Source organism: Physeter macrocephalus, chromosome 11 (genome assembly GCF_002837175.3).
Source record: "Physeter macrocephalus isolate SW-GA chromosome 11, ASM283717v5, whole genome shotgun sequence".
In the NCBI taxonomy this organism is placed as follows: domain Eukaryota; kingdom Metazoa; phylum Chordata; class Mammalia; order Artiodactyla; family Physeteridae; genus Physeter; species Physeter macrocephalus.
The window spans coordinates 57,925,487-57,939,020 of record NC_041224.1 but is presented as its reverse complement, the minus strand read 5'-3'; the positions used below and the strand labels follow the sequence as shown (position 1 = coordinate 57,939,020).

The 13,534-nt window shown below is 47.4% G+C and overlaps 1 protein-coding gene across 9 annotated transcripts in view; it reads left to right on the top strand.

Moving 5' to 3' along the window:
• Window positions 1-6,696: 6,696 nt before the first annotated feature.
• The window catches only part of PARP16 (poly(ADP-ribose) polymerase family member 16), a 47,653-nt gene continuing 40,815 nt past the window's right edge, over window positions 6,697-13,534 (top strand). For 8 of the 9 annotated variants that reach the window (XR_003681829.2, XR_003681828.2, XM_007105146.3 and 5 more), the window contains exon 1: window positions 6,981-7,495. Coding sequence is in view for 7 of the 9 variants with exons in the window: in XM_007105146.3 (XP_007105208.1) it covers window positions 7,322-7,495 (174 nt within the window). In the remaining 2 variants the exon portion in view is untranslated. Of the gene's footprint in view, window positions 7,496-13,534 lie in introns of all 9 variants that reach the window. The other variant, XM_007105145.2, reaches the window with a different exon arrangement.

The following is a 13,534-nucleotide window of genomic DNA, read 5'->3' as shown; positions in this document are numbered from 1 at the left end:
CTCTGTTTGTTTGTTCTTTAATTCTTCTATGTGTTTGTTCTTTAATTCTTCTAGGTCTTTGTTAAACATTTCTTGCATCTTCTCGATCTTTACCTCTATTTTTTTTCCGAGGTCCTGGATCATCTTCACTATCATTATTCTGAATTCTTTTTCTGGAAGGTTGCCTATCTCCACTTCATTTCATTGTTTTTCTGGGGTTTTGTCTTGTTCCTTCATCTGGTACAAAGTCCTCTGCCTTTTCATTTTGTCTATCTTTCTGTAAATGTGGTTTTCCTTCCACAGGCTGCAAAATTGTAGTTCTTGCTTCTGCTGTCTGCCCTATCCCTTCATGAAGTTCGTAATAATTTTTGAGCAAAGGTCCTGCATCTTCATTTTGTACTGGGCCTCAAAATGTATCTGGTAAAAACTGTTTTGATTAAACTAATAGCATTCTGTTCCTAGTATATTGCATTTTTTTTCTTCTTGCAGTGTAGGTGGATATTGAGATAATCATAAGTCTTCCCTTTTAATATATGAATGTGGGAAATTACATTCATAGATTTTTCCATCATAAATTATCTCTGCATTTATATCCTAAACTCAACTTAACAATAATGGATTTTTAAGTAGACTTAATTTTTTAAGAAAAGTTTCGAACATATTTTAAAAATTTAAAGAAAAATTATGAAGATAATGTGGAGTTTCTGTATACCCCACACCCAGTTACCCCAATCATTAACATGTTATTGTTGATATGGTACATTTGTTATAATTAATGAATCAATAGTCTGTAATTCATTCAGATTTCCTTGGTTTTAATCTAATGTCCTTTTTCTGTTAAAGGATCCTACCCAGGATACTACACTGTATTTAGTTGTCTCCTTAGGTTCCTCTGGGCTGTGAGTTTCTTAGACTTTCCTTGTTTTGATGACTTTGACAGTTTTGAGGCATACTGATATTTTACAGAATCCTCCTCTGTTGGAATTTTTTTTTTTTTTTTTTTTTCAGTACGCTGGCCTCTCACTGTTGTGGCCTCTCCCGTTGCGGAGCACAGGCTCCGGATGCGCAGGCTCAGCAGCCATGGCTCACGGGCCCAGCCGCTCTGCGGCACGTGGGATCCTCCCGGACCAGGGCGCGAACCTGTGTCCCCTGCATCAGCAGGTGGACTCTCAACCACTGCGCCACCAGGGAAGCCCCGCTCTGTTGGAATTTGTCCAATGTTTTTCTCATGATTAGACTGGGGTAATGTGTTTTTGAGAGGAAGACCACATAGGTATATTATCATTTTCATCATCTCATTTCAAAGGTACATACATCAACATGACTTATCACTGTTGATATGATGACATTAATCTCCTCCAGAGAGGGGAGAGGGGATGGAGGTTGAATAAATCACCAGTGGCCAATGATTTAATCAACCATGCCTAAGTAATAAGGCCTCCATAAAAATCCAAAAAGGGTGGGGTCGAGAGAGCTTTGGGGTTGGTGAATATGTGTTGATGCAAGGAGAATGGTGTGCCCAGAAAGAGCATGGAAGTTCTGTGCCTCTTCCCACATACTTGCCCTGTCATCTCTTTCATCTGGCTATTCCTGCGTTCTATCTTTTTAGACAGTTAGTTAACTTTTTTTCTGAATTCTGTGAGCCACTGAAGAAAATTAATCAAATCCAAGGAGGGGGACCTGGGAACCTCTTATTTATAGCCAGTTGGTCAGAAGCACAGGTGACAACCTTGATTTGAGATTGCAGCAAAAAATTGTGAGACATGCAAAGATAGAGGAAAGTGTGACCCATACACTGGGAAAAAAAAAAAGTCAACAAAAACTGCCTGTGAAAGCAACCAGATGTTGGTTTAACAGGCAAAGCCTTCAAAGTAGCCTTTATAAATATGTTCAAGGAATTTAAGGAAGTGATTAAAGAAGTAAAGGAAGGAATCAGGACAATGTTATATCAAGTAGAGAATATCTTATTGATAGAAATAAGATACAAATTATTTAAAAAGAAACAAATGGAAATGCTGGAGTTGAAAAGTACAATAATTGAAATGAAAAATTCACTGGAGGGGACTTCCCTGGTGGCACAGTGGTTAAGAATCTGCCTGCCAATGCAGGGGACACGGGTTTGAGCCCTGGTCCGGGAAGATCCCACATGCCGTGGAGCAACTAAGCCCATGTGCCACAACTACTGAGCCTGAGCTCTAGAGCCTATGAGCCACAACTACTGAGCCTGTACACCACAACTACTGAGCCCACGTGCCACAACTACTGAGCCTGTGTACTGCAACTATTGAAGCCCGTGTGCCTAGAGCCCATGCTCTGCAACAAGAGAAGCCACCATAGTGAGAAGCCTGCGGACTGCAACGAAGAGTAGCCCCTGCTCTCTGTAGCCAGAGAAAGCCCGCACACAGCAACAAAGACCTAACACAGCCAAAAATAATAAATAAATTCGCTAGAGGGCTCAGCAGTAGATGTAAATTGACAAAAGAAAGAACCAGCGAATTTTTTAAAAAAATAATTTTATTTATTTTATTTATTTATGTTTGGCCTTGTTGGGTCTTCGTTGCTGCATGCGGGCTTTCTCTAGTTGTGGCAAGCGGGGACTACTCTTCATTGCGGTTGTGCAGGCTTTTCATTGTGGTGGCTTCTCTTGTTGAGGAGCACGGGCTCTAGGCGCGTGGGCTTCAGTAGTTGTGGCACGCGGGCTCAGTAGTTGTGGCTTGCGGGCTCTAGAGCGTAGGCTCAGTAGTTGTGGCACATGGGTTTAGTTGCTCCGTGGCATGTGGGATCTTTCCGGACCAGGGCTTGAACCCGTCTCCCCTGCATTGGTAGGTGGATCCTTAACCGCTGTGCCACCAGGGAAGTCCCAGAACCAGATAATTTGAAGATAGATTGATAGAGATTATGTAATCCAAAGAACAGAGAGGAAAACAATGAAGAAAAATTAACAGAGCCTCAGAGAAATGTCAGACACCGTTAAACACATCAACATATGTGAAATGGTAGTACCAGAAGAAGAGAAGAGAGAAAGGAACAGAAAAAATATTTGAAGAAATAATAGCTGAAAACGTCCTTGATTATAGCAAAACAATAATTTTCACATCCAGGAATCCAATGAACTCCAAATAAAATACATTCAACAAGTTCCACAAACAGACACAGCATAGTAAAAATGCCTAAAGCCAAAGACAAGGAGTGAATCTTGAAAGCAGCAGGAGAATAATACCTCATTTCTTACTCATAAGAGCCAAAAGGTAGAAGCAATCCAAATGACCATTCACTAATGAATGGATAAACAAAAGGTGGTATAGCTACATAATGGAACACTATTCAGCCCTAAAAAGGAATGAAGTACTGATACATGCTAAAACATGGATGCACCTTGAAAACAAAAACATTATACTAAGTGAAAGAACAAGTCACAAAACACCACATGTTATATGATTCCATTTATATGAAGTGTCCAGAATAGGCAAATCTAAAGAGACAGAAAGCAGATTAATGGTTGCTTAGGGCTGGGGTAGATGGGAGTATAGGGTGGTGATAGCCTAAGTATATAGGGTTTCTTTTTGATGTGATGAACGTGTTTTTAAATTCACTGCAGTGATGGTTGCACATATCTGTGAATATACTAAAAACTATTAAGTTTTACACTTTAAATTGTTTGGGCTGTGGATTATATCTCAAAAAAGTTGCTTTTAAAAAATAAAAACAAGAACCACAGTGACATGGAACTAGATAACCCAGCTTGCTCTCAAGAGCTCCCAGACCCTGAGAGTGGTATCCTCAGAGACCTTTCCACATCCCCTAGAACATGGGTATTATCACCACGATTCTCATTTCATGTATGAGAAAACATACTCAGTGAAAACAAATTTCATGTATTCATCCAACAAACAATCTTTGAGGCCAATGAGGTGGCCCTGATACTGAGCAGGGCCTGGTGGGGCTCCTGGGCACAAAGCCTTTCTGTGTCCCCCATTTCTTTGATTACAGGAAACAGCCTTCATTCAGCCTCCATGACCTTCCCTGAGTTCCAATGGGCAGATTCAAGCAGTTGTTAATTAGGGAAGGGAGGGGATGCAAGACCAGGGAGAAACAAACATTCAAAAGCAGCCTTGGGGCAAGGTCCTGTTTCCCCATCAATGGATACACAAAACAATATCTTTGAGCTATTTTGCAGATACTGAAACCCCTCCAGGTGGGAAAAGTTAACGATTAAGGATGGTATGCTGCCCACAAGCATGCAGACCCCAGACCAGTTGGACCTGAGGGTTGATGATGCTGACTTCTGAGGCAAGAGATAGATGGGCTCCAGGCTAGGCATTTATAACTGGTCTCCTATTCACACCTCCTGCAGTGAGAAGAAGATGAGCTGCAGGCCTCACCGGCCTGTTTACATTTCCTGAAGCAAGAGACAAACAGGCTCCAGGAGTACATATTTATGACCAGACTCCTGTCTATATTTTGAGATCTGCACCTCAATATAAAAAGCAGCAACAGGAATAGGGTAAATAACCAGACATTGGACACTTTTATGGCAGGGACAGAGAGGGGCTAAACCCTGTTAAAAGATCAAGAGGTCATACATTTCCCATCCTTGGGGCAAGGGAGACATTGCACATGTGCAGAAAGGCTCCTTGGGGTCAAAAAGGAGGGGGCACCACCCCATAATGGGATACTAAGGCCATCCCATAGGCCTCTGGGCTGTAATCCATATTGGAAAAAAGTTGTGCATGCATGTTGGGGAGGGTCCTAGGGCAGGTCAGGTGTGGAAACAGAAACCAGATAATTGGCCAAAGGTAATCAAAGACCTGGAAGAACTGCCCTATATAAATGACTTAACCACTTCTTTACTGCACTCCTCCTCATTAGGGAGGATGCCCACACCCTTACTCTCTGGGTGTGCATCTCTGCCTTGCTTTTTTTTTTAAATTTAATTTTATTTATTTTTATACAGCAGGTTATTAGTTATCTATTTTATACATATTAGTGTATACATGTCAGTCCCAATCTCCCAATTCATCCCACCCCCACCACCCCACCACCCCTGCCACTTTCCCCCTTTCTGCCTTGCTTCTATCTTAACAAACTGTTTCTCTGTGTGCTCTCCCACTTGTTGTTGTGCTATGTCTCTAATAATAAACATTGTACCTGTTTTTACAGTTTTTGCCTCCGTGAGAAATGCGTTTTTCACTGGGGGCAAAAGCCAGGGGGTGTGGTAGCTAGGATTCCTGGTTTTTATCCAGGTTACCCAGGTTCAATTCCTGGGCAGGGAATTAACATCTGGCTTCACGCCACCACTCACTGCTGCCTCTCCAAGATCACTCCTACTTACCTCACCACCAACCCATCAGAGGAATGTCCACAAGCTGATAGGGGGGTTGCACGGTTTTGAAGGCATTAGCCTGTTGTGGCCTCCTTTGCCTGGGAAACCAATAAAGCTATTCTTTTCCACTTCACCCAAAACTCCATCTCCGAGATTCAATTCAGCCCTGGTGTATAGAGAAGCTGAGCTTTTGGCATCAGCCCTGCCTAAGGGCCCACAGTGAAGAAGAGGAGGAAGGAGGGATGGTTTCCAGGTCACCTGCCCCCCTGCTGCAGGCTCTGCCTTTCTGGGTCTGAGCTTCAGCAGCCGTGTTAGAACTCCTGGGTCCCATGAGGCTCCCAGGACTTTGGGGGGCACTAAGGGCTTTTTCTGAGGCCCTAAGGCTATAAGGCTCTCAGATACTTTTTGGTGCTTCTGGAGCAGTACAGGCCTCACAGCAACCAGAGGTTTGATGCAGACTCCCGGGAGCAGCCAGCACTCATTCCCCGGCCTGGGAAGCCCTGTGGTGGCTGGGGTCTGGTCCTGCTCTTGCTTCCAAAGTCATACATACAATCCAACAGCAAGGACCTCTGCTCTGAGCCCAGGGTCCTGCTCAGCCTGGATGCAGAAGGCGGAGAACTTCCTCCCTCAGAGGATGCTGGAGTGTGGAGGTGTGGGTAGGGTGCTGAGGGGCTTCTTGGTGTAGGAATTAGTGATGACCTGTGCTTAGATTTCCATGTGACCGTGAGGCCAAAATGTGGGATTTTCTCTAATGGGCAGAGGGCATGGGAGTCTTGCCCCTTCCCTCCTGCAGAGTTGGGTCAATCTCCCCGCTGCCCTCCCCCATTACTTGTCTCCTCAGGCTCCCTTTCACGCAGGGCCCCAAAGGAGGATCTTGGCATGTCTTGTGAGAGGCCAGAGACTTTAGCAATGCAGAGAGAGAATTCTGGAGGCTGAAAGGCAGAGGAAAGGTCTTTTAGTTTTCAGAATCCCAGATTTACCCCGTCTGGCTGTGCAACCTTGAGCAATCATGCCAGCAGTCTGAGACTCAGTTGTCCTGGGTGTTAAATGGCTCCTTCTGCACGGCCCATCTTGGAGGGAAATGATTCAAGAGGGAGGCAGTAGGTAGTAGTAACAAGTCTCCAGGCGAGACGAGCAGGCTCAGCCCGCGGAGTTGGTACAAAGGCAAGTCCAAGGGTGGGTCAAAAGGGGGCCTGGGTCATTTTCTACTCGGGGCTTCAGTGAGGATGGCCCGCAGCAGCGTGGGCGACTCAGCCGGGGCCGCACACCTGGCAGCTGGGAGACACTCACTCGGTCGGGCGGACACACCCTGCACCGGGGAGGGGGCGGAGACGGGCGCGGGAAGGGGCGGGCCCTCGCTGGGCTGGGCGGAGCGGCAGCCGCGGTCGTGAGGGCAGGTAGGCCTGGGCGCGCGATGGGGCGCGGGAGTCCATCCGGCGGGCGGCGCGCGGCGCGCGGCGCGCGGCGCGCGGCTAGTGGACGCGCACGGCTGGCGGAACGCAGGCAGCGCCGAGGGCAGCCAGGCGAACGCTGGGGCTTCGGCGGCGCCTGTCGGAGGCGGGACAGGAAGGCCCGTGCAGCGCCTTAGCATCGCCGGGCGTGGGGAGGGGGCTCGGCCCGCGGTCCGCGCTGGGGGTGCCCCCCCACCCCCAGGCCTCTTCAGAGGACACGTGTCAGTACATTGTCGTCTCACCCCATGTCATAGCCCCTCCCCCAGGTCTGGGATTCCCCCGTCCGTCAGGCTCCATTATCCCCAGGCCCAACCCCCCGCTGACCCGCGCGCGGTCCCGGCCGGATCCCTCTCCTCCCTGGCCCGTCTCCCTGGGCGGCGAGCGGCCCGGCCCCCGCAGAAGACACTCGTCACCACGTTCTCACCCCTGTCATCTCATCCCTCTGCTTAACTCACCCCAGTCCTAGGGACTCCGGCCCGTAGTCCCCGGACCCAGCCCCTCGCTGACTGCAGGCTCGGCCCTAGCCCCCGCCCGGCGCGTCTCCCCCGGCAACGCGCCGCGACCCGGGATGCAGCCCGCAAGCTGGGCGACCGTCAGGGAGGCGGCGGGCCGTGACGTGCTGGCTGCCGACCTCCGCTGCAGCTTCTTCGCCTCGGCCCTGCAGAGCTACAAGCGCGACTCTGTACTGCGGCCCTTCCCCGCATCCTATGCCCGCCACGACTGCAAGGACTTTGAGGCCCTGGTGAGTGTACTTTTCCCCTGTGCTGTCCACTGCTTCTCAGGGCACGTTGTCTGTGGAACTCCTGTTAGTGATGGTGCCAGCCCCCGGACTTAACATTCCTAGCCTGGCCTTGGGGAAGGTTTGTTTCCAGGCGCTAAGAACACTCCCGACAACCTTCACACTCCCAAGTGACTCCCAGGGGTGAAGTGAGGAATTCAACAGTTGCATAGGCCTCCACAGCATTTCCTAGTGTGGCTTAGGGTGTTGATCTGAATCAGCTGGTTCTGCTAAATAGGAAGTTATCTATCCCTTTGCACTAATGAGACACCATAAGTCACCAAAGCCACCCGGACCTTATCTTCAGATGAGGTAATGTATGGCCAGTACTTTTATAAATTATAACATATGTACAGTACACATGTGAGCTGTTATTTCTCTTATGATTCAGGAGGCACTTAATGTCTTGCAGAGTTCACCTCAGGGTCAGCATTCCAGATATTAGTTATCTTTGTAATCCAAATGTTTGAAATTACCTAGAAAAATATAACTTGCCAAAATTGATTCTGTAAGAAATACAAAGTCAAAAGCCTATAATCATTAAAGACATTGAATTAGTAGTCAAAGATTTTCCCTCAGAGAAAACTCTAGGCCTACCCAGTTTCATTGGTGAGTTGTACCAATCACTGAGGGAATAAGTAATTCCAGTTTTACACAATTCTTCCAGCGTATTGAAAAATAGGGTAGTGTAATCTTGATACTAAATCTAATAAGAATGATACAAGAAAAGAAAATTATAGGCCAATGTCACTCAAGAGTATAAATATAGAAATCCTCTATAAAATATTAGGATCCTGAAACTAGCAATGTATAAGAAGAATAATTCCTTATTAATAGGTTGGGTTTATCCCAGGAATACAAAATTAGTTCAACATTAGAAAATCTCTTAATGTTATGAACCACATTAACAGAATGTTTATCATGTTTAGAATCAACAGATGTTTAAAATTATCTCCAATGAGGTGGTCAGTATTGGGTGACCCTCTTTGCTGTCGCTCCCAGGTGGTCAAGGGACAAAGGCCCAGCCTCCTGTCCCCTACCTGGTCCATTGCAGCTTAGGCTGGGGATGTGTTGAGGGCACCTCAGGTCTTGACCACAGTGCACAGGGGTTTCGGGTACAGGGAGTGGGAGGTTGGAGAAAGAGGCAAGCAGATTGACTTACCCCATGGTTTGTTCTGCAAATTCAGATATTTAATTTTGTGAGTTTGTTATATCAGAGTGTTGGGGATGAAACTTTCTTCAGTTTTGTCAGTGGATATTTATGGAGCTCCTGTTGTTGGCCAGGTGCTGAGAATACAGAATTAAAGACTCAAGGAGAGGTTAACGGTCTGCTCAGCTATACTATGGGGTAAGCCCTATATATACAACATGGAAGCCCAGAGCAGGACTGCAGGCCTTGGAAGTAGGCTGGAATCAGGGAGCACTAACCAGGGATGGTTATGATGCCCTGCTGAGTCCCCAGGGACATGGAGGATTTCGAGGAGCAGAGAGGAGGAAAGGGGTATTCCAGGAGGAGTAGCAGGATGGGCAGAAAGCCAGGACCTCACCAGGAAGGATGTCTGTACTTTAGTGTGGCTTTCATGGGGAACAGAAAGAGATGAGGCCAACCGGAGCAAGCAGGACTGGGCATGTCCTGCCCAGATGTGTAGACTTTATCCTTGGGCTGGGAGGTCATTGGTGACATCCAGGATGCATTTCTGAAAGATCCTTGTGGTGGCAGGGTGACAGAGAGATCTGTTCAGGAGGAGTAGAGAGAGGAGGAGAGATTGGGGGTCAGAGGGACCAAACTCACAAGAGATGATGCCTCACAATGCGCATTATTAATTTTTGCCAAGAAACATCCAAATGGATTAGAATGCTCAGTGTGTTCTCTTTCTCCTGGAACAGAATCGGGTTACTTTGATGAATATGGGATAAATACAAAGGGATCTTTGGAATTTCTTTGATTTATTCATGCCTTTTAAAAATTTCGTTTTAATTACACAAGTAATGTTTGATTATATTCTTGTTATTAAAAGAAGCAAGTGATAAAGTATAAGCTCCCCTGATAGAGCTCACCCTGTCTCATATCCCTCCCCATAGGTATCAGTGCTCTTGGTTTGAGGCATACCCTTCCTCCCATACCTGTAATCCCTTAGGAGAGCATTGGCAATCTGGGTAGCCCCAAATAGCCACCTCCTCAGTAGAGACAGACTGTCCTGTACATGGGGCTCCCTTTGGGGACAGTTTTAGACAATGCACTCTTTCTCTTGTGGGCCACTGGAGAAACACGAACAGATTCTTACCATCCCACCCTGTTGCTGTATTCCTTATTGGGCACCGGTGTTAGGGAAATTAGCCCAGGCCATGCAGATTCTTGGCTTTCTGTTAGTCATGGCTTTCATGACCTCTTTCTGAGGAGAGGCCCCCCACCAGGCAGGACCCAGCACGACCTTTGGGGGCATGCACATTCTTAGGTAAACACACTTTAGGTTTCGTTTTGCCACATGTTACATGAGTTAAAGAAAAGCTGCCCAGAAGTTAGCATCTAACCTGTGTCTCTCTGACTCAAAGGTTAACTTTTTTAAAAAATAAATTTATTTATTATTTATTTATTTATTTATGGCTGCGTTGGGTCTTCATTGCTGCGCGCGGGCTTTATTTTTAGTTGCGGCAAACGGTGGCTACTCTTTGTTGCGGTGCGAGGGCTTCTCATTGCGGTGGCTTCTCTTGTTGCGGAGCATGGGCTCTAGGTGTGCGGGCTTCAGTAGTTGTGGCATATGGGCTCAATAGCTGTGGCTCACGGGCTCTAGAGCACAGGCTCAGTAGTTGTGGCGCGCGGGCTTAGTTGCTCCGCGGCATGTGAGATCTTCCTGCACCAGGGCTGGAACCCGTGTCCCCTGCACTGGCAGTATTCTTAACCACTGTGCCACCAGGGAAGTCCCTCTCAGATTACCTTTTTATTTCTGTTCTCAGGAGGACTACGCGTAACTTGTTTAACCTTCCTAACAACTCAGCGATGTAGGTTCTATTATCATCTGTCACCATCAGCTAATCAGTATATGTGCTGGTGGCAGACATCCTCCAGCTCCAGGTGATGCCAGTGTGTAGTCAGGGTAGAGAACCACCCCTTTAAAGGGTTCCCGTGATGACTCTTTTTATGAAGTGGACTCTTGTAGACTTTCACCCCCAATCTGTTTTAGTAAATCTGGATTTTCATACCTTAGGTTTATGCAAAGCAAGGTGTACCTGTATCTAACTGTGCAGTCCATCTTTCCCACCTTCATCTCAGCGGCCCACCACCTCCACCCATCCTGCCCACCCCACTTCCAGGTGTCACTCGGTTTGTCAGGTCCCCGAGGCTAGTGACCTTGGCTATACCTTTGGTTCATTTCCTTCCAGCACCTCCACCCACAGCTAGTAACTGTGGCCTTTGGCATCTTCCTAGACAAGGATTTTTTTCAGATGTTCTTTCCTGCTGCCAGCCCTTCTAGGACAACATTGCTTAACACCTAAACCTGAGTATCCCCACCTTTTCCTGGTGGTAAGAATCACTTGTGGCAACTTCTGTAAACACAGATTCTTGGGCTGCCTCCCCAGGAGATTGTGATCTGCATGTTTGCAAAGTGTCCACTGGGCTGTCCTGCTGCCTCCTGACTCAAAGCAAGGAGATTGAATTGTCTCCTTCTAAGGTCACTGGTCCTCTCTCTCCTCTGCTCACCCCCTGCTGGTTCCCTGCCCTTGGCTTCTCAGTCACCCAGACCACCTCTTTCCTGAGACTTCCTTTCTCAAACCCCTGTGACTGCCCAGCACCGCCCAACATTCAGGACTGGCCCAGGATCCCTCAGCCACTTCTCCAACTGAATCCTTCCTTATTCCTCAGGGCAGAGGCTGCGAGAATGTGGCCTGTGGGATGACAGATTTTGTTTGTCCTCTGGTCTTTTAGAAATTTGGAAATTAAAAAAAAAGTGTGTGTGGGGAATTCCCTGGTGGGCCAGTGGTTAGGACTGCACCCTTCCTCTGCAGGGGGCATGGGTTCCATCCCTGGTCCATCAGGGAACTAAGATCCTGCAAGCTTTCACGTGTGGCCATTTCCTTCCAGCACCTCCACCCACAGCTAGTAACTGTGGCCTTTGGCATCTTCCTAGACAAGGATTTTTTTCAGATGTTCTTTCCTGCTGCCAGCCCTTCTAGGACAACATTGCTTAACACCTAAACCTGAGTATCCCCACCTTTTCCTGGTGGTAAGAATCACTTGTGGCAACTTCTGTAAACACAGATTCTTGGGCTGCCTCCCCAGGAGATTGTGATCTGCATGTTTGCAAAGTGTCCACTGGGCTGTCCTGCTGCCTCCTGACTCAAAGCAAGGAGATTGAATTGTCTCCTTCTAAGGTCACTGGTCCTCTCTCTCCTCTGCTCACCCCCTGCTGGTTCCCTGCCCTTGGCTTCTCAGTCACCCAGACCACCTCTTTCCTGAGACTTCCTTTCTCAAACCCCTGTGACTGCCCAGCACCGCCCAACATTCAGGACTGGCCCAGGATCCCTCAGCCACTTCTCCAACTGAATCCTTCCTTATTCCTCAGGGCAGAGGCTGCGAGAATGTGGCCTGTGGGATGACAGATTTTGTTTGTCCTCTGGTCTTTTAGAAATTTGGAAATTAAAAAAAAAGTGTGTGTGGGGAATTCCCTGGTGGGCCAGTGGTTAGGACTGCACCCTTCCTCTGCAGGGGGCATGGGTTCCATCCCTGGTCCATCAGGGAACTAAGATCCTGCAAGCTTTCACGTGTGGCCAAAAAAAAAAAAAAAGCAGCTTAGGCTCCATAGCCTGGGTAGAGGTCGCCCTTGAGCAGAAAGCAGCTGGAGCTGGGAGGTTGGTGGCTGGACCCTTTGCTAGGCCAGGGGTCTCCAGTTCAACACAGTCCTTACTATTCTTTCCTGGATAACCCCTTACTCATTTTCATCACCTCTCTGGCCCTAGGGACATTTGAGCCCTGGACCACCTTTTGGGACAGGCACTGTTTCCTTCTCTGCCTCCTCACCATGTTCTTTCCCACTGGGAATGCTCTTTCTCAAATTCCTCCCCCTCACTCCAGGTCCCACTCCCATCCTACTTGCTTTGCAAACCTTTCCCTTTGCCTGCCCCCCAGCCCCCAGAAACGCCTGCCTTCCTCCTGCACACTTTCTCCTCAAGCCAGTTGTTGATAAATGCCTTCCACTGTCACCAACTGTGATTCATAACTCTTGTCTAGATGGAGGGTTTTCTGTCTCCTGACCCTGCCCCATACTATACATGACATACATCTTTCTCCCTACCTTTGACAGGGCTTAAGCATACCCAGTAGTAGTCTTGGTTGTGTTATTCAGGAAACATACCTAAAGCTTCCCAAGCAGCCTCTTAAAGCCCTACTTGGATTGACTCTTTTGGGCTAAAATATTCAGTCTATTACTAAATTTCTCCATTGATTTGGTAGGAGAGTATCACAGAGAATGGACTCTGGAGTCAGGCCACCTGGCTTCATGTCTCTGCCTTGCCAATGAATAGCTATGTGACCCTAGGCAAGGTACTTAACCTTTCTAAGCCTCAGTTTCCTCACTTGTATGTATGTATGTATGTATTTATGTTTTAAAATTAAAAAAAAAATCTTTTATTGAGGTTTAGTTGATTTACAGTATTATATAGTTTCAGGTGTATAACAGTGATTCACAATTTTTAAAGGTTATACTCCATTTATAATTATTATAAAATATTGGCTATATTCCCTGCACTGTACAACATATCCTTGTAGCTTGTCTAGTTTGTACATAGTAGTTTGTACCTCCTAATCCTGTACCTCTCTCCTGCCCCTCCCCCCTTCCTTCTTCCCACTGATAACCACTAGTTCTTTATATCTGTGAGTCTGTTGCTGTTTTTTTTTTGTGTGTGTGGTATGCGGGCCTCTCACTGTTGCGGCCTCTCCCGTTGCGGAGCACAGGCTCCGGACGCCCAGGCTCAGCAGCCATGGCTCACGGGCCCAGCCGCTCCGCG